The sequence below is a fragment of the Vipera ursinii genome (assembly GCF_947247035.1).
Source record: "Vipera ursinii genome assembly, chromosome: 1".
Taxonomy (NCBI): Eukaryota; Metazoa; Chordata; class Lepidosauria; order Squamata; family Viperidae; genus Vipera; species Vipera ursinii.
In genome coordinates, this window is record NC_139512.1 from 350,252,219 (window position 1) to 350,272,447 (window position 20,229).

Here is a 20,229-nt window from a genome sequence, read left to right on the forward strand (position 1 = left end):
GCATTGTAAAGTGGTATTAGTACTTCACTTGATCTTGATTCTATCCCTCTGTTAATGCAGCCTAGCACTGTGTTGGCTTTTTTGGCAGCTGCAGCACAAGGCTGGCTCATATCTAAGTGATTGTCCACTAGGAGTCAAAGATCCCTCTCACAGTTGCTATTATTGAGCAAGGTACCACCTGTACTGTACCTGTGCATTTGGGTTTTCTTCCCTAAATGTAGAACCTTACTTTTTCCACCATTGAATTTCATTTTGTTAGATTAAATGGAACCAGTTCCTTAGCATTTGGATTACGTCACAGGGAATTCATCTCTACTTTAACTGAAAGGTAGAATATCCACCGCAGAAATGTTTCCAGAGAATGATTTTAATAATCGAATCCATGGTTTGTTGAAATGGGCACTTTGGGGAGCATCCCATAAGGGAGTTCTTGTGATCTTTCTACAGGACGTTCAAGCATTCCTAACAAGGAGAAAAACCAGAACTTTAGGAAGAGTCTATCAAAGGGGTCATGCAGTCAATAAAAACTGGTTTAAACAGAATCACATAGTTTTTAGGAGGGGAAGGATTCTTCCTTTGGCTTGTCGCTGGGCTCTGTTTTTGGCTCCGGATTTTCTGTGCCGTCCTCCTTTTCCTGAAACAGGCCTTCAAGCTGTAATACAGGCACGGTTGACGGAGGCCTTGGAGCAACCTGTTGGATAAAAGCAGAGGAACCGCAAGTGTGCAAAACTGAAACCAGAAACTGAATCTTTCCAGGTCAAAGTAACACAGCTTTAGTTCCCGATCAAGTTGCGATTAACATCAGGGGTCAAACCAACCAATTATCATCCTCTCTTCTACACGCAAAGGGAGTCAAAAAGTAATATCAATAAGATGTCGATGTCACAGATGGAAAGGGCAATACAGTCCTCAATTTACGAACAGAATTGAGCCCAAAATAGATGTAAGTGAAAAACGGTCATAGGTCACTGCTGTCACTTCGAACAGGCAGTAAATGAATGGTTGTAAGTAACGTACTACCTGTAGTTGGTGTTCTGAGAGCAAACAGGTGTGTATCTCCTAATTTGGCTGGCAGGCAAAGGGACAACTCTATCCATGTAAGCAGTGTAGGATAGATCAGGGCTTTTCAACCAGTGGTACGGGTACCACCTGTGGTACACTGGCACCTGGCAGGTGGTACGTGACCATCCCAGAAAAATGGTAGCGGGGGAGGGGAATGAGCTGAACCGGTGGCAGCACCGCACAAGCCTGAGTGAGAGACGGCTGGAGCTGCAGGGCTGTCAGGGCTCAGCGGAAGCGCCAGGATCAGCGCCAGGCTCCAGCTGGAGCTCGGCGCTGATCGTGGCGCTTCTGCTGAGCCCAGAAGCGCCAATCAGCTGGAATGTTGCAGCATCTCCAGGGTCTTGTGATTTACATTCAGATGTGTTAGGCATATGATGATAGCCTACATATTGGGTTGGAAATATATAAGCCATGATGATGTTGTAACTTTAAGAAGGTAATTGATCCATGGGTGTGTAAGTGTTCTCATGGCCATAAGAGGGAGCTAGAAACGTAGATTCTCTCTCTCACTGGATCTCTCTGAGTATCTGAATTTGCTGATTGCTCTATTATTGCTTTTTTGCTTTGTATCTGCATAACTGTGTTTTTGACCTCTGGACTGGTAAGAAGACTTTGTATTAGGATTTGCACTTGGACTGTTATTTTTGTGTGTGACCTGGACTGATTATTTTTGACTGTGCATTTTTGATTTTTACACCACCTTAAAGTAAACTACTTTCTATTTTCACAACTCAGTGTATCTTGTGGTTACTGTGATCTCTTACTGCTCTCAATACCCTTCCTTGTCTATGCAACTCCTAGGTAGCACAAGGAGACCTCTGCACAACAATCCTTAACAAGATGTTTGGCAACTGATTCATATTTATGATGGTCACAGTGTCCCAGGGTCATGTGAAATGACCAAAACCTGCTGCAACCACCCAGAAAAGGGGGGGGGAAATAAAAACCAAACACCTCCCACCCCACCCCTATTGCCAATCCTCAACAGAAATGCTCACAACAATGAAAACCTCAGACAGGAGGAAGAGCGCCACCGGGTGGCTAGGCAGATGCATTGCTTGGCTGGGGCTTGGGGGGCACTTTTTTCAGTGCCATTGTAACTTCGAACAGTCACTAAGCGAACTGTTGTAAGTCGAGGACTACCTGTACTTCATCACTTTTTTCCTTTTTTTTTTTTTGGTCATCACGTTTTTGACACCTTGCTAGGTGACTGGTGGTACTCGGATGTTGCCATACCCTAAAAGTGATGCAATGGGTGAAAATGTTGAAAAGCCCTGGACTAAAGCAGTCGTAGAATGGATCCCCCTTGATAAAAAGCATCCACGAAAGAGACCTAAAACAAGTATGGTGGGCCGAATTGGCAAAAGAAAACTCAGGACTGTATTGGTTGGAAACATGCAGAAGCCTTTGTTGTGATTCAGGGTCAGCCTGTGGGTTCGGCAGTTGGGTCGGACGACTCAGAGGAGGAGGAGGAGGGGGGTGTTAAAGAACTTGCTGAGGGGATTGGACAGTTTGATGAGAGCCCCCAGCCAGGCCCCTCTCATCTGGTCACGATGCAGACCCAGCTGTGTGAGCCTGACAGCGTGGATGAAGATGACCCACAGCTGGCCCTGTTCAAGGACGCCCGACGCAGGAGGCAGTCAATCAGGAGTAAACAGAGGAAGGCAATGGGGCACCTCGGAAGGAGGCACGCCCTGAACTGTATTTAAGGGGAATGTGTGGGAGGGCTGGTTTGCTGAAGGCAACAGCTTGGAAAGTTCCTGTTCCATAGCTCCTGTTTCATGGTTGGTGTCTTGTCTTGCTCTGTTTTATGTGAATAAATTTGGCAGGCTTTATTCCAGCCTCTTGCCGTTTTTAAAGGGGTTGTCCCTGCTTTTGCTGCAGGGCTGGTAGCAGGCTGGTACAGAACAGCCTTCATCCTGCAGTGGGTAGGCAATGGCTAAAATGATGATGATGATGATGACGATGAATGGAGGAAAAAATGCTGAATAATTCCAAACGCTGTCATCCTTTCTAATGCATTCCTCACCTAACGTTTTCTATTATAGGTTCCCTGTGTTATGGGGTCCAGAGCATTCTCAATACTGAAGGCCATGCTAGAGTGATTTGCTTTGCAAAATGACAGTATCTCCCCCTCTCTTTTTTAATTAAAGGATTAGCTTATTCTGGAAGATAATTAATCTGGATCTGTCTCTTATCCAGTAACAACTTTGGTATTAACCCTTATGCAGATTAGTGAGACTCGGCTGAAAATACCACCTTATGGATCAATTTAGACAGGCACGAGGCCTTCTCTGCTGAGTCTTCAAAATTTAACTGCTTATACTCCTTCCGGAAAACGTCATGTTTTCAAGGTTTTTTTTTTTATTTAGCATATGGCAATATTACGTAAAACCAGGAGACTACAGTGCTGAGGCAGAGTAGTTTGGTTGCCTAAGACTGCAAGCCCTGTTTTGGTTCACGCTCACACGCTTTCCAAGGGATCCCTCAGGGGACGAGCTAGTTCCGCACCAGAAAGGAAGACAAGCTGCTTTCCTGCAGTGTCATCCGGGACCCTCTCCTTCCTTTGTGTTGTCATTCAGCGTCAGCCTGTGATACCGGCAGCTGAATCTGATGATTCTGAAGAGGAAGAGGAGGAAGGGTTTGGAGAGCCTTTGGTGTCAGAGGGAGGCTCTGATGCACTGCACGACTCTCAGCCTGGCCCCTCCCGTCACGTTCCTCATCAGACTCAGCCGTGTGAGCACGAGGTATTGGTCATAGATGATTCAGAGCTGGATCTAGTCAGGGATGCTAGGAGCAGGAGGCATTCCAGCAGAGTAGAACAGAGAAAGGCCATGAGGCAACTCGGTGAGAGGAGGAGAAGGCAATGAGAAGCCACGCCTTGGGACTGCTGATAAAAGGGGAAGGTGTGGGAGGTGCTGGTTGCTGAAGGCAACCATTTGAAGATCTTCTGCTAGAGTCCTGGTCTGTTATTCCTGTTTAACTCTTGTTTGAACTTTTGGTTTAACTCTTGTTTAAACTTTTGGTTTAACTCTTGTTTGAACTTTTGATTTCTTTGTAAATAAATTTGGTTGGGTTTTTCCAGCCTGTTGACTATAAAAAGGGGTTGTCCCAGACATTCAAACAGGGCCGGTAGTAGGCTGGAACAGAATACTCCGAAGCCTTCTGGCAACAGTCTCCTCAGCAAAGTGGTACCTAAATATCTATCGCATATCACTCGACTATGAGCCAGCAGTGTGCGGCAGCAGCCAAAAAAGCTCACACAATCTTGGGTTGTATAAACAGAGGCATAGAATCAAGATCATGTGATTCTATTAGTACTGCTTTATCAGTATTAGTACCGCTTTATCAAAGCCTAGTAAGACCACACCTGGAATACTGCAGCCAATTTTGGTCACCTTATCAAATAAAAGATGTTGAGAGTTTGGAAAAAAAAATCAGAGAAGAGCAACTAAGATGATCAAAGGCCTGGAGACCAAAATGTACAAAGAACGGCTGCAAAACTTGGGTTTGGCTAGTCTAAAGAAAAGAAGAAATAGGGGAGACATAATAGCAGTCCTCCAGTATCTGAGGGGCTGCCACAAGGAAGAGGGGGCCAGGTTGTTCACCAGAGCACCAGATGGAAGGACGAGAAACTATGGTTGGAAACTGATCAAAGAGAGAAGCAACCTGGAATTAAGGAGAAACTTCCTGACAGTGAGGACAGTTAACCAGTGGAACAGCATGCCCCCAGAAATCGTGGGTGCTCCATCACTTGAGGTTTTTAAGAAAAGACTAGATAATTACCTGTCTGACATGGTATATAGGTTCTCCTGCTTGAGCAGAGGGCTGGACTAGAAGACCTCGAAGGTCCCTTCCAATTCTATTCTATTCTATTCTATTCTATTCTATTCTATTCTATTCTATTCTATTCTATTCTATTCTATTCTATTCTATTCTATTCTATTCTATTCTATTCTATTCTCAGTAAAGACCTATTCTTATTCTATTCTATTCTATTCTATTCTATTCTATTCTATTCTATTCTATTCTATTCTATTCTATTGCATGCTTTCAAGCTGCTAGGTGGGCAGGAGCTGAGATAAGTGACGGGAGCTCACCCTGCCACGCAGTGCTAGGATTCAAACCGCTGAAGCAAAATCATCTCCAACATCATTGAGCCACTCAGCCACCACACCTCTTCATTTTTAAGTTAAAAGACTTCTACTAAAACATGGTTACCATATTTGTGATTTAATTACTATGCCACACTTATTTATGACAGCTGCACACCCTGTATTCCAATGTGATACCAAAAAATGGCATTTGCTTCTGGATACTTACATTTTTGCCCTTTCTTGATAAAACCAGGCCCTCTGCCAAAAGCGCTTTTCCTGTTTCTGCAAATAGTAGGTCTTCGTCCATTTCTCCCTCCTTGTTCTTCAATTCACTATATTTCTCAACAAACCTGCAATTCCAAGAGGAAAGATCGTAATTTCCAGTCCATGAACTTGGAAGAAAAAAAAATCCTCAGGAGAGAGTTTATTCACTTACCTTTGACAGGGAGATTTATAATTTGATCTTGCTAGTTCAAATATACCTGAACCAGTTCCGTAGACTTCATAAAATTTCCTAATGAATTAGATAAGAAACTTCAATTTGGAACTTATCTCCATGTACACAAAGAATATTGCTATACTAATATTTATTTATTAGGTAGATTTATATGGTATCCAGCTCAAATACATGTCTCTAGGTGGCTAATACATATTACTTAGCTCTAATAGTGCTGTATTTCCTCTCCCGCCTTGAGAAATGAACAGGCTTCTTGCAAATTGTATTATTCAGCTGAAGTCTTAGTCTAATTCAGGGTTGGGGAAACTATCATTTTTCCTGCAGGAGGTGGTGATGCCATCTTATTATCCAAGAAAGCAAGGGATTTCAGTATATTTTTTTTCTTTTTTTAAAAAAGGGGTTGTTTAAAGATGTCTGTCAAGCATTTATTTATATTTGACTTTCCCCCAGAAATTCTTGAGAAATTACACACTACGATTTAGTAATTTTCTGCTTCAATGTAACAGGAAAAACTTGGGAGACTTAAGAAGCTGCAAAACAAGAATAGCTATAGTCCCTCTCTGCCATTAGCTCTGTAACATCACAAGGGGAAGAAGAAGAACAAGCAATCCTTGACTTACCACTGTTCGAAGTTACGACGAACTTACCTTGCAGCTATTTATGATCTGGCACTGAAGTTCCAACAGTCATCCCCCCCCCTGCAGTCACATGACTGAACTCCAGGCACTCAGCAACACAGCCAGATTCACAGCATCCCATGGTCACATTTTACAATGATTTTGCTGAAAACCAGCACTAACTTCCAGTTTTTGCAAATCTATGCCCATAACAAATGGTAGTCAAGGCTATGCAATGTATAGCAGTGAAAGTTGGACCATAAGAAAGGCTGAGCGCCAAAGAATTGAAGCCTTTGAGCTATGGTGCTGGAGAAGACTCCTGCGAGTCCCTTGGACTGCAAGGCGATCAAACCGGTCAGTCCTAGAGGAGATCAACCCTGACTGCTCTTTAGAAGGCCAGATCCTGAAGCTGAAACTCAAATATTTTGGCCACCTAATGAGAAGGAAGGACTCACTGGAGAAGAGCCTCATGCTGGGAAAGGTTGAGGGCAAGAGAAGAAGGGGACGACAGAGAATGAGGTGGCTGGATGGAGTCACTGAAGCAGTAGGCGTGAGCTTAAATGGACTCCAGAAGATGGTAGAGGACAGGAAGGCCTGTAGGAACGTTGTCCATGGGGTCGCGATGGGCCGGACACGACTTCGCAAATAACAACAACAAATGATGGTTTCACTTAACAACCATGGCATTTGCTTAGTGACTGCCATCTAAAGGGTCGTTCACAACTTACAACCAGTTGACAGTCATATGCCAAGGGCTATATTTATCATTTCCTATGGCATTCTCCAAGCCATCATAGCAACAAGTGACAATGTTTGTTGTATGCAAGACGCCCCACAATAACATCCCTACCACTTCAAACTGCAAGGAAGGGAGAAAGAACGATGCCTTAGATCAGAAAAGCTATTTTCGTTTATAACAGGGGTCCCCAAACCCCAGTCCATGGACCAGTACTGGGCCGCAGCATGCCAGCAACTTGGCCACACAAACAAGCAAAGCACCATCTGCGAGATGCAGGCAGCAAACAAAACCACACACCCTCCGGTCCATGGAAAAACCTCTCTCCACGGAACCGGTTCCTGGTGCCCAAAAGTTTGTGGACCTCTGGTTTACAACATGCTTATCCTGACTTATATCAAAAAGTCTAGGGAATTGAAAGAAAGGAACAAAAAGTCTGTCTAAAAATTATACCCATAACACCTGTGAAACAGGTGACAGTGAGAACTAATGATTGTTTAGTTTGCTCAATAAGCTTCCAAGTCTGGATGTCTCAATCAAATCTCAATTGTCTCAAGTGGTATTCAAACTTCTAATCGGTACACAATTGTTATCAGCAATAATTGATAAGATGCAGGCTGGATGAACTAGGAGTAGGACTCTATAGAGGGCTAAAAATGCCAGCCTGGTATAATGGTGAAGGTGCTGGTTTAGAAACCAAGAGACTGTGAGTTCTCGGCCTCCTGTAAGCCAGCTGGGTGAATTTGAACCAGGCACTCTGTTCCTCAGAACAACCCACCACAAAGAATTGTGGTGGGGAAAATAGGAGGCAGGAATAATGAGTATGCTCTCCACCTTGATCAAATATATTTTTTAAAGGTGGGATAAAAATATAATAAAAATAAGGACTTTATTTTTTTAGTTGGCTAGTATTATGTAATAAAGACACAGACAAAATGCAAGCATGTGTAGAAATCTATACTTGCACGCTTTAGGAGTTTGTTTTTAAAGGAAAAAGTACTACCTTTCCTAAGCAACTATTATGCAGCTTAAAGTAGAACTGCCCCTCACTTTTTAAATAGCTCATACACAGATAAGCTATCACAGTAATGGAGAACCTTTTAGAGACCGAGTGCCCAAACGGCAACCCAAAACCCACTTATGTATCATCAGGTGCTGGGAGGGCATGGCCCATTGGGTGGGCATGGCCAATTGGCTGGGCGTGGCTGCGGTGGTAATGGCAGACTGGGTATGACTAAAAAGTTCAATCAATCAATTCCAACTTTGCAAGATGTTTTTTTTCCCGTGAGAAGTTGAAATTCATTGATTGAACCTTTTTTTGTTTTTTGCACACTGCGGCGGAGGCCTAAAGCGAAAAGGTTTTATAAAACCCAGCTGAAGGCCTAGGATTGGGGTGATGGCGCGTGTGCTCACAGAGAGGGCTCTGCGTGCCACCAGTGGCACACGAGCCATAGGTTCGCCACCACGGAGCAATCAGGTAGACCAGCTGCATGTCCTGAGCTACCATGGCTAGCTTAATAAGATCAAACTGTCTAGATTCATGCACCTAACGATGTCTAGGATAACTGGAGCTGCCTAGTGGTTGGAGAAGGGCTGAGGGGACCCGGGTGCGAGCCAATCCTATCAATGGAAGCTTATAAGGTTGACTTCTGGTCAATTGTTCTCTACTCCCAGGATTTTTTTAATGGGGAAAAACAGGAGGAGGCAGTAAAATGTACAGAGCCCAGAGCTTCTAGGTGGGATAGTCCGGAATCACCCAGCTGGCTTACAAATATAACCAGTTAGCCATAGAATCATATCTGCCTTATCCACTTGCCCAGGTTCTTTGTAGCATTTTAATACAGGTGGTTTTGGCATGTGGGGTGAAGTGTCAAAATGGTGTAACTCAGGGGTCTTCAAACTTGGCAACTTTAAGACTTGTGGACTTCAACTCCCAGAATTCCTCAGCCAGCCATGGGAGTTGAAGTCCACAAGTCTTAAAGTTGCCAAGTTTGAAGACCCCTGGTGTAACTGAAGCCTGGCCTCTTCAATCACATGGCTTCAATTGCTATCCTCCTTTTTTAAAAAAACACAAACACCCAATAGCTAAAGGTCTCTGGGCAGTTTACAATAAAACATGCACAAAAAAGAGATATTTATACACGTACACACACACAATAGGCCAGCAATTTGTTCTTAGGGAGAGAGTCCGCAAGTATTTATTTTTATTTTTTATTTTAATTCCATTTATATCCCGCCCTTCTCCGAAGACTCAGGGCGGCTTACAAGCTTAGCAGTAGCCTTCATTCTATGTATATGCCTGCTTATAGTAGTTAGGAACAGTATATGACCTCTGGCCATGAAGGACGGCAATTGGCATGCACACATGCATTCATTTCCAAAATTTATATACTGCCAACTTCTCTGGTTCTTTGATTAAGTAGAAGCCATCAAAACCTGTAGACATCTCGTTTTGTGGGAAAGGATTCTATAAGTTATGCAAAGAAATAGATGTATGCCTTATTTATTTATTATGTTTTGTTGTATCTAACACAGATAGATGTAAAGTTATGTAAAGACATGGATAGTGGTGGGTATTATCTCTTGGGCTTCAGAATTTTAGACTTCATCTCTGCAAGGTCCCTGGTTTAAGATACCTGGCAGTCTGAACATTGGCTGTACCCTGCTGGATTGGATGGCTGGGCCATTTCAGCTAGAGGTCTGTCCTCACAGAGACCAACCAACCAACCACACCAGTAAGTCCACTAATCTCCCCTCGGCCAGTGATCCCCAAAACTTCCATGAATTGAAAGCAGCCTCCATTTCATTCCAGCGACCATTAAACCTTTGGCTAAAGTGTTAGTTGATTGGGCTCAGAAGGAACATAATTCCCTCAGAAATTAGTTTCTCCCCAGCCCTGTTGCTCTTCTGCGAGGCCCCAGCTGATAATAGATAGATAGATAGATAGATAGATAGATAGATAGATAGATAGATAGATAGATAGATAGATAGACAGACAGACAGACAGACAGACAGACAGACAGGCAGACAGACAAACCTTTATTGTCATTTTTTTTACTGTGAGCACAACAGTACACATTAAAAACGAAATTTAGCTGCTTGCTCTCATGTACACACACATACTCTACATTTTATTTTTATATTATGTACTTCATGTATTTTATCTATGGAGCTCTTGGTAGTATCTGATAACTAGAAAACTTGGGTAACAAAATGTCTGCAAGTAAACAACCAAGCTCAGAGACTACCCAGAACTTCACAATTCAACCCTGACTTATATTCAGTTTTATCTCTTTTACCATAAGCTGCCCAGAATCACACATGTGAGAGGAGCGACAATATAAATTGAATAAATATAGGCAATCCTCATTTACTGACTGTAATAGAAACCAACAACTCCATCACTAAACAACAAGGTCATAAAGTGAAATGTCACATGACTGAATCTTGATTTACAACAATAGCTCTGGCTGGGATCGTTAGCAAATTATGCAGGAACTGCAACTTGAGACTTCCTGCCAGCTTCCCCTTTGAATTTGCTTCTCAGAAGCCAGTGGTGAAGATTACAAATGGCGATCACATAGCCATAGGACACTGCAATCATCCTAAATGTGTAACGGTTGCCAAGTGCCTAAATTGCGGTCATGTGATCACGGGAATGCTACAAAGGCTGCCTCTTCATAAATCCCCTTTGTTTAGTGCTGTTTCACTCTGAAAAGTTGCTGAACAAGCAGTCAGTCAGTAAGCAAGGACCACCTGTAAAGAAATGGGAGGAGGGGAAACAAAGAGGGAAAAGAAAGGAGTGACTCTTACGCTCGGATCTGATCCTCCGGGTACAGAATGGGGGGCACTGTATCTTTTATCACTCCCACCAACGGGCGAATATTGCGATAGGTGGGCTCCCGCAAGGGAGGGAAAGCAGCGTAAACATCATACCAGATGGGTTTCTGGGATTCACGCATTGCCCCAGAGCGGAGCAAGTTCTGCACCCTGCAAGGAAAGAGTAGGAAGTCAGTTTGCATAAGGAGGAAAAGAAAAAGAAAAACTTTTGCATTAGTGGCGAATATCTGTAGCTCGGGTGTAGGATGAGGGTGAAGGTTTGTTCTCCCAGTTTGTGGGTTGGTTTCCAAATGTTTCGTTACCAGGCTAGGTAACATGTTCAAAAGACTTTAGGGGATGTGAATGTACTTCTGTTTATAAAGGCTTCAGGTGTGGGTGTGTCAAGTGAGGGCCTGTGATGGGTCTTGTGACAGGGAGGTTGCATCAGGTCAGGGTCATTGGGTGGGTGGGCGGGCTTGGATGGGTTGGTTGAGGGTCGGTGCCGTATCTGGTTGGCTGTGCGGTTGATTTGGATTCTGAGGGGTTCATAGGCTGGTTGTAGGTCAATATATCTGGGGATGGGATTGCTTGTGGAGTGCCAGGCTTCAATGAATTCACAAGCATGGCGGGTGTGTGCCAGAAGATTTCTGTGTTGCTCCAATCGAACTGGTGCTTTTTGATGTCGGTGTGGGTAGAGATAAGGATTTGGGATTGTGGCGTTTGACAGCCAGCCGGTGTTCGTGGATCCTAGTTTTTAATTGACGCGATGTTTGTCGGCAGTTTGGCGGGTCAAATCCCGAGTGCCGCATAACAGAGTGAGCGCCTGTTACTCGTCCCAGCTTCTGCCAACCTAGCAGTTCAAAAGCACGTGAAAATGCAAGTAGAAAAATAGGGACCACTACGGTGGGAAGGTAACAGCGTTCTGTGCGCCTTTGGCGTCTAGTCATGCCGGCCACATGACCACGGAGACGTCCTTGGACAAGCGCTGGCTCTTCGGCTTTGAAACGGAGATAAGCACCGGCCCCTAGAGTCGGAAACAACTAGCACGCATGTGCGGGGGAACTTTTACCTTTTTTTACCTAGTCATTATTAATAACATTAATATTTTATGTGTTTATTTTATTAAAATGTATTAAGGCTGCCCAATGCAGAAGACGCTGGCCAGCTATATAATGCATTTAATAAAATAAATGAATATAGAGGGAATATTTATACATTAGTCAAATTAACACTACTGATATTTTATGGGTTTATTTTATTAAATTTTGTAAAGCCAGCCATTCCAGAAGAGAACAGGCAGCCATAATTAAATACAATAAAATAAATAGATAAAATATAAAACAGCGTCCTTTTCATTAAAGGGGCGGGTTACAATGTTAGGATATTTCCTAGGCCAGCACTTGGCAGTTCCTTTAGAGAAGGACCACTTTCGGGCTTGCAAATATCCGTCCTGCCCCCAAGAGATCCGCAACTCTTTGTGCTTTCCAGGAATTCCCTAGGCTTTTGCCGCCCAAGCATTGTATTTCTGCAGGGAGAACAGTTATCGCAAATTTCTAGACTCTTTTTTAATTAACTGCCCCAAAGTTGCCACGCTTTCATTTCCCTGCTTTCGAGCTCCCTAGTATAAATTTTACTACTGCCGCTCTTCACAAGCCCTAACCCAAAATGCAGGAGGGAGGGGGAGAAAACCCAAAGACCTACCGGGTAAAGATTGTTCCCAACTTCTCCAACCGGGTCCCCGCCATTGCGTCTTAAAGTAGGCCTAACTAGGCCTCTCTTGGCAACTGAAAGCGGCCCTTAGCAACCTCGGTTCACGGAAACGGAAACCAAGAGATCTCGCGAGACTAGAACCTCCGAGACCCACGTGATAGTGGCAAGCCGACATACAAGCAACGGAGATTACAAAAGCAGACAGAAGCAATCGATGAAGGAGCAGCGCTGGAGCAAGGCTAGCATTGGCTTCATGCAAGAAGCGAAATAATCAAAAATGAAAAATCATTTAGATTCTTTTGTGAGCTCTGCCCGGAACTGATCTGCGAGGCAAAGTCTTACCAGTGGAATCTAGGGCTTACAATGCACATTCCTACTAATTATTATTTGGAATATTGCACCTGGGGTTGGATTCATGCAGAATGCAAAGCCAAAACGTGGTTTGCGTGAATATGCAGTGTGTATTTTCAAAATTAAATAGTAAGATTCTTTGGCTCAGTTTTCCACTGTAAAGGCAATATTTCCCAACTGTGGTGACTTTACCATGTGTGCACTTTTAGCTTCCAGAATTCTTCAATGGTTGGGGAATTCTGGAAGTTGAAATTTACACATCTTAAAAGTCACCAAGGTGGAGAAACACTGCACACTGTTTAACTATTGTTTATAAAATAAACAATGGTTGAGTTCACATCTTAACATCTTCCTGAACATAGTGTGGCATGTTTCCTTTGGTAAGAATTCAGTCACTTTGATTTATAAACCATGATTTATGGCTTAGTGTCAAAAAACATTTTTTACATTTATATCTCATCTTTCAGGAATTATTTATATCTCATTATTATTATTTATATATCATCTTTCAGGAATTCTCAGGGATGACTCACACCCTGGACTGTATCTCCTTACTCTCCTACCATCTGGTAGGAGATATAAGAGTATAGCCAGCCGTACCAACAGGCTGAAGAACAGCTTTTATCCATGGGCTGTTAGGCTTTTGAACAGGAAATAATTTTATAAACTTTATGCATGATTGACTTGCGAGGCCGGGTGTGTTGTGCAATTAGCTCACATGGTGTAATAAGATGGAGGGTTTGTGTCACTGTAAGTTGGGGATGGGGGCATGAAGGGAGGCTCAGCCAATCTCAGTGTATACATGGTTGTACTTTGACAATAAAGGTTCATTCATTCATTATTCATAGCATTTTCTTTTTATTTGTTGAACTCACAGTCTCACCAGCCCCTTCACCACTATCCCTTAATGGTTCGTTCATTCATCTTGCATATCACCCAATTTGCCTTAGAGGCAACTCACCTGGAGACAGTTCATACTTTTTCCAAGGTCATCTCTGCTTTTCTTTACAGAAATAGATGAATAACATATTGGGGATGTAATAGTGAAGGTTGGACTTGATGACCTCTGAGGTCCTTCCCAACTCTATGACTCCATGATATGTTGACCTACAGGGCATTCAGAATATACGTCTGTCAATTTTGTTATGTCACAGCCTGATTCTACAGTTGTTGAAATTCATTTTTCTCATTAATCTACACTCAACACCCTATGATGATGAAATAATTTTAGAAATGTCTGTAAATATATTAAAAAGAAAAAAACACTGGTATACTTATTCAGACCTTTCACTCAGTACTTTATTGAAGCACCTCTGGCAGCAATTACAGCCTCAAGTCTTTTTAGGTATAGCGCAACAGGCTTTGCACACTGGATTGGGGGATTTTTCTACCCTTCTTTCTTGCAGATCCTCTCAAGTTAAGCACATTGATTTGTGCTTTAGATTGCAAGCCACCCTGAGTCTTCGGAGAAGGACGGGATATAAATGGGATTTTAAAAAAAAAGCTCAGTCAGGTTGGATGGCGACCATCGGTGGACAGCCAATTCAGATCCCTCCAGAGATGTTCAATAGGGTTCAAGTCAGGGCTCTGGCTGGGTCACTCTCTAGCGTGTTCACAAAGTTGTCTCCAAGCCATTCCTGTGTTGTCTTGGCTGGGTGCTTAGGATCTTTGTCATGTTGAAAGTGAGCCTTCAGCCCAATCTGAGGTCTGAGTGCTATGAATATTCTTGTATTTTGCTCCATTCAGCTTTCTCTCAACTCCAACCGGTCTCCCAGTCCCTGCTGCTCAGAAACACCCTCTCAGCATGATGCTGCCACCACCACGCTTCACTGTTGGGATGATATTGGGCAGGTAATGAGCAGTGCCTGGTTTCCTGCAGACACAAAATTTAGAATTGAGGCCAAACAGTTCAAACTTGGTTTCATCAAACCAGGGAATCTTGTTCCTCACAGTCCAAGAGTCCTTCAGGTGCTTTTTTGCAAACTCCAAGCAGGCTTTCATGTATTTTACACTGAGGAGAGGCTTCCGTCTAACCACTCTGCCATAAAGCTCAGATCGGTGAAGGGCTGCGGTGATGGTTGTCTTTCTGGAACTCTGAAAGATCCTCCACACAGGATCTCTGAATTTTAGTCAGAGTGACCATTGGGTTCTTGGTCACCTCTCTTACTAAGGCCCTTCTCCCCCGATTGCTCAGTTTGACCAGGTGATCAGCTTTTGGAAGAGTCCTGGTTATGCTAAACTTCTTCCATTTGAGAATTATGGAAGCCACTGTGTTCTTAAGAACTTACAATGCAGCAGAAATTTTACTGTAGCCTCCAGATCTGTGCCTTGCAATAATCCTGTTTCTAAGCTCTGTAGGCAGTTCCTTTGACCTCAAGGCTTTTGCTTTGCTACAGTATGGCACTGTCAGTTCTGAGGCCTTCTATAGAGAGGTGTGTGTCTTTCCAAATGATGACCAATCAATTTAATTTACCACAGGTCAATTCCAGTCAAGGTGTAGAAACATGTCCGCAATGATCAAAAGAAATGGCAGGCTCACCTGAGCTAAATTTCAAATGTTATTGCCAAGGTTCTGAATACTTATGCCAATGTGATATTTCAGGTTTTTTTCTTTTTAATAAATTTACAGACATTTCTAAAATTCTGTTCACTTTTTCATTATGGGGTACGGAGTGTAATTAATGAGGACAAAATGATTTTCAACAACTAGAATCAAAGTGCAGCATAACAAAAGTGACAAAAGTGAAGGGGATCTGAATATTTTCTGAACGCATTGTAATTGCACATGCTGATTTACTGAATTGACTTGGTTCACATAACACGCTATATGGATAAAGACACCCTTCAGGTGAGCTGAGCTCCTGCTGATTATATGGATGCTTTATTGCATTTTTTTTAAAAAAGATACAAAATTGATAGTCCAATACAGTATTTTCCCCAGGATGGTTTTTGATCTACCTTATCACAAACCTGGGATTGTTGGCTTATGGGGGTGGACATTTAGATTTTATCAATTTAGCCGCTGCAGTGCAAGTAATCCTCAACTTACAATCACTCATTCTATCATGCTGATAGAAACAGGTATCTGGGGCAGCAATTGTTCAAAAATGTACTTGAAACTGAATAGCCTCCTGTGAAATGTAACCATGTCCTTCTTGCTGTGGGTAACTCAACAATTACAGAAATAGGATACAAAGTCAGAGGAATTAAAGTCATTAGACATTTGCTGTATTGTGGGACTAAAGGCGTAAAAAACCCCAGCATTTCCCTAAATTTATACTGCACGTTGGACAGGACTCGATTATGCTGAGAAACATCAGGAACACAAGGAATATGGAGAGGCCCACCACCAATGCCTCAATGATAGACACAAAACATCGTGGGCTGTCCCCTGACACCTCTGGATGACCTCGCCCGGGCTCGCTGCCTTGGAAGAATGAGGAAAATTCTCAGAGACGACTCACACCCTGGTCGGTACCTCTTTACTCTCCTACCATCGGGTAGGAGATATAGGAGTATAGCCAGCCATACCAACAGGCTGAAGAACAGCTTTTATCCATGGGCTGTCAGGCTCCTGAACGGGAAATAACTCTATGTATGATAGACTTGCGAGGCCGGCACATTGTGCAATTAGCTCACATGGTGTAACAAAATGGTGGGTTTGTTGTCACTGTGAGTTGGGGGGTGGCACGAAGGGAGGCTCAGCCAATCTCAATGTATGCAAGTTGTACTTTGATAATAAAGGTTCATTTATTTAGTACCGTATATACTTGAGTATAAGCCGACTCGAGTATAAGCCGAGACCCCCAATTTCACCCCCAAAAACTGGAAAAAGTTGGTGACTCGAGTATAAGCCGATCCGCCGTTCTGCAAGCCTCCATCGCGGTGCCCAGCAGGCGAGGAAACACGCCCGCTCCAGTCGCCCCCCCTTCCCTCAGGAGACGCGAAGCAAGTGACCGCCCGGAGCTTACCGAGGACTTGCTTCGGTGCTTCCAGGATCGCGCGCACCTCTCCCAAGCCGCCGCCGTCCGGAGACCTGCCGACGTTTGGGGAGGTTTGGGGAGGTGCGCGCGCACCTCCCCAAACCTCCCCAAACGTCGGCAGGTCTCCGGACCTCCGTGCCCTGCCTGCCTGCTTCTTTCCGCAGCGGAAAGAAGCAGCCTGCTTCGTTCAGGCTGCTTCGTTCCGCAGCGGAAAGAAGCAGGCAGGCTGCTTCGTTCCGCAGCGGAAAGAAGGCTGCTTCTTTCCGCAGCGGAAAGAAGCAGCCTGCTTCGTTCAGGCTGCTTCGTTCCGCAGCGGAAAGAAGCAGGCAGGCTGCTTCGTTCCGCAGCGGAAAGAAGCAGGCAGGCTGCTTCGTTCCGCAGCGGAAAGAAGCAGGCAGGCTGCTTCGTTCCGCAGCGGAAAGAAGCAGGCAGGCTGCTTCTTTCCGCTGCGGAAAGAAGGCTGCTTCTTTCTGCAGTGGAAAGAAGCAGCCTGCTTCGTTCAGGCTGCTTCGTTCCGCAGCGGAAAGAAGCAGGCAGGCTGCTTCTTTCCGCTGCGGAAAGAAGGCTGCTTCTTTCCGCAGTGGAAAGAAGCAGCCTGCTTCGTTCAGGCTGCTTCGTTCCACAGCGGAAAGAAGCAGGCAGGCTGCTTCGTTCCGCAGCGGAAAGAAGGCTGCTTCTTTCCGCAGTGGAAAGAAGCAGCCTGCTTCGTTCAGGCTGCTTCGTTCCGCAGCAGAAAGAAGCAGGCAGGCTGCTTCGTTCCGCAGCGGAAAGAAGCAGGCAGGCTGCTTCGTTCCGCAGCGGAAAGAAGCAGGCAGGCTGCTTCGTTCCGCAGCGGAAAGAAGCAGGCAGGCTGCTTCTTTCCGCTGCGGAAAGAAGGCTGCTTCTTTCTGCAGTGGAAAGAAGCAGCCTGCTTCGTTCAGGCTGCTTCGTTCCGCAGCGGAAAGAAGCAGGCAGGCTGCTTCGTTCCGCAGCGTAAAGAAGCAGGCAGGCTGCTTCTTTCCGCTGCGGAAAGAAGGCTGCTTCTTTCCGCAGTGGAAAGAAGCAGCCTGCTTCGTTCAGGCTGCTTCGTTCCACAGCGGAAAGAAGCAGGCAGGCTGCTTCGTTCCGCAGCGGAAAGAAGGCTGCTTCTTTCCGCAGTGGAAAGAAGCAGCCTGCTTCGTTCAGGCTGCTTCGTTCCGCAGCAGAAAGAAGCAGGCAGGCTGCTTCGTTCCGCAGCGGAAAGAAGCAGGCAGGCTGCTTCGTTCCGCAGCGGAAAGAAGCAGGCAGGCTGCTTCTTTCCGCTGCGGAAAGAAGGCTGCTTCTTTCTGCAGTGGAAAGAAGCAGCCTGCTTCGTTCAGGCTGCTTCGTTCCGCAGCGGAAAGAAGCAGGCAGGCTGCTTCGTTCCGCAGCGGAAAGAAGCAGGCAGGCTGCTTCTTTCCGCTGCGGAAAGAAGTCTGCTTCTTTCCGCAGTGGAAAGAAGCAGCCTGCTTCGTTCAGGCTGCTTCGTTCCGCAGCGGAAAGAAGCAGGCAGGCTGCTTCTTTCTGCAGTGGAAAGAAGCAGCCTGCTTCGTTCAGGCTGCTTCGTTCCGCAGCGGAAAGAAGCAGGCAGGCTGCTTCGTTCCGCAGCGGAAAGAAGCAGGCAGGCTGCTTCTTTCCGCTGCGGAAAGAAGGCTGCTTCTTTCCGCAGTGGAAAGAAGCAGCCTGCTTCGTTCAGGCTGCTTCGTTCCGCAGCGGAAAGAAGCAGGCAGGCTGCTTCGTTCCGCAGCGGAAAGAAGCAGGCAGGCTGCTTCTTTCCGCTGCGGAAAGAAGGCTGCTTCTTTCCGCAGTGGAAAGAAGCAGCCTGCTTCGTTCAGGCTGCTTCGTTCCGCAGCGGAAAGAAGGCTGCTTCTTTCCGCAGTGGAAAGAAGCAGCCTGCTTCGTTCAGGCTGCTTCGTTCCGCAGCAGAAAGAAGCAGGCAGGCTGCTTCGTTCCGCAGCGGAAAGAAGCAGGCAGGCTGCTTCGTTCCGCAGCGGAAAGAAGCAGGCAGGCTGCTTCTTTCCGCTGCGGAAAGAAGGCTGCTTCTTTCTGCAGTGGAAAGAAGCAGCCTGCTTCGTTCAGGCTGCTTCGTTCCGCAGCGGAAAGAAGCAGGCAGGCTGCTTCGTTCCGCAGCGGAAAGAAGCAGGCAAGCTGCTTCTTTCCGCAGTGGAAAGAAGTAGCCTGCTTCGTTCAGGCTGCTTCGTTCCGCAGCGGAAAGAAGCAGGCAGGCTGCTTCTTTCCGCTGCGGAAAGAAGGCTGCTTCTTTCCGCAGTGGAAAGAAGCAGCCTGCTTCGTTCAGGCTGCTTCGTTCCACAGCGGAAAGAAGCAGGCAGGCTGCTTCGTTCCGCAGCGGAAAGAAGGCTGCTTCGTTCCGCAGCAGAAAGAAGCAGGCAGGCTGCTTCGTTCCGCAGCGGAAAGAAGCAGGCAGGCTGCTTCTTTCCGCTGCGGAAAGAAGGCTGCTTCTTTCCGCAGCGGAAAGAAGCAGGCAGGCAAGGCACGGAGATCCGGAGACCTGCCGACGTTTGGGGAGGTTTGGGGAGGTGCCCAAACCTCCACAAACGTCAGCAGGTCTCCGGATCTCCTCCCCAAACCTCCCCAAACCTCGGCAGGTCTCCGGATCTCCGTGCCTTGCCTGCCTGCTTCTTTCCGCAGCGGAAAGAAGCAGGCAGGCAAGGCACGGAGATCCGGAGACCTGCCGAGGTTTGGGGAGGTTTGGGGAGGTGCCCAAACCTCCCCAAACGTCGGCAGGTCTCCGGATCTCCGTGACCTGCCTGCCTGCTTCTTTCCGCAGCGGAAAGAAGCAGGCAGGCAAGGCACGGAGATCCGGAGACCTGCCGACGTTTGGGGAAGTTTGGGGAGGTGCGCGCGCACCTCCCCAAACCTCCCCAAACTTCGGCAGGTCTCCGGACGGTGGTGGCTTGGGAGAGGTGCGCGCAATCCCGGAAGCACCAAAGCCTCGGCCGCGCACAAGTCCTCGGTAAGTTTTTTTTTGTTGACTGGAGTATAAGCCGAAGTGGAATTTTTCAGCCCAAAAAGTGGGCTGAAAAATTCGGCTTATACTCAAGTATATACGGTAACTGTTTGAAGTTATAACACCACTGAACAGGGCCTGGTACTGGGCCATAGCCTGGGGGTTGGGGACCCCTGTCTTGAGTGACCAAGGTTGAAATAGATTGATGTAATCATTGAATTGAGGCCTTTGAACTCTGGTGCTGGAGAAGACTCCTGCGAGTCCCTTGGACTGCAAGGCGATCAAACCGGTCAGTCCTAGAGGAGATCAACCCTGACTGCTCTTTAGAAGGCCAGATCCTGAAGCTAAAACTCAAATACTTTGGCCACCTAATGAGGAGGAAGGACTCACTGGAGAAGAGCCTAATGCTGGGAAAGATTGAGGGCAATAGAA

General features: G+C 45.7%; 1 protein-coding gene across 1 annotated transcript; it reads right to left on the bottom strand.

Annotated features, from left to right (window-relative positions):
* Nucleotides 1-325: 325 nt before the first annotated feature.
* Nucleotides 326-12,604, bottom strand: MRPS23 (mitochondrial ribosomal protein S23). The gene is made up of 5 exons (XM_083379884.1): nt 12,490-12,604; nt 10,783-10,959; nt 5,596-5,673; nt 5,386-5,509; nt 326-691 (listed from the first exon to the last, which is right to left on the bottom strand). The coding sequence occupies exons 1-5, from the start codon at nt 12,531-12,533 to the stop codon at nt 554-556; spliced, it is 561 nt and encodes a 186-aa protein (XP_083236010.1). The 5' UTR covers nt 12,534-12,604; the 3' UTR covers nt 326-553.
* Between the last annotated feature and the right edge of the window lie 7,625 nt (nt 12,605-20,229).

Excerpts from the sequence above, each read along its gene's own strand:
- MRPS23 (XM_083379884.1), bottom strand. The coding sequence starts at position 12,533 with ATGGCGGGGACCCGGTTGGAGAAGTTGGGAACAATCTTTACCCG. Across the intron at positions 5,674-10,782 it reads CCGGAGGATCAGATCCGAGC|GAAATTTTATGAAGTCTACG; the intron begins GTAAGAGTCACT and ends CTAATTCATTAG. Across the intron at positions 692-5,385 it reads TATCAAGAAAGGGCAAAAAT|GTTGCTCCAAGGCCTCCGTC; the intron begins GTAAGTATCCAG and ends TTTATCCAACAG.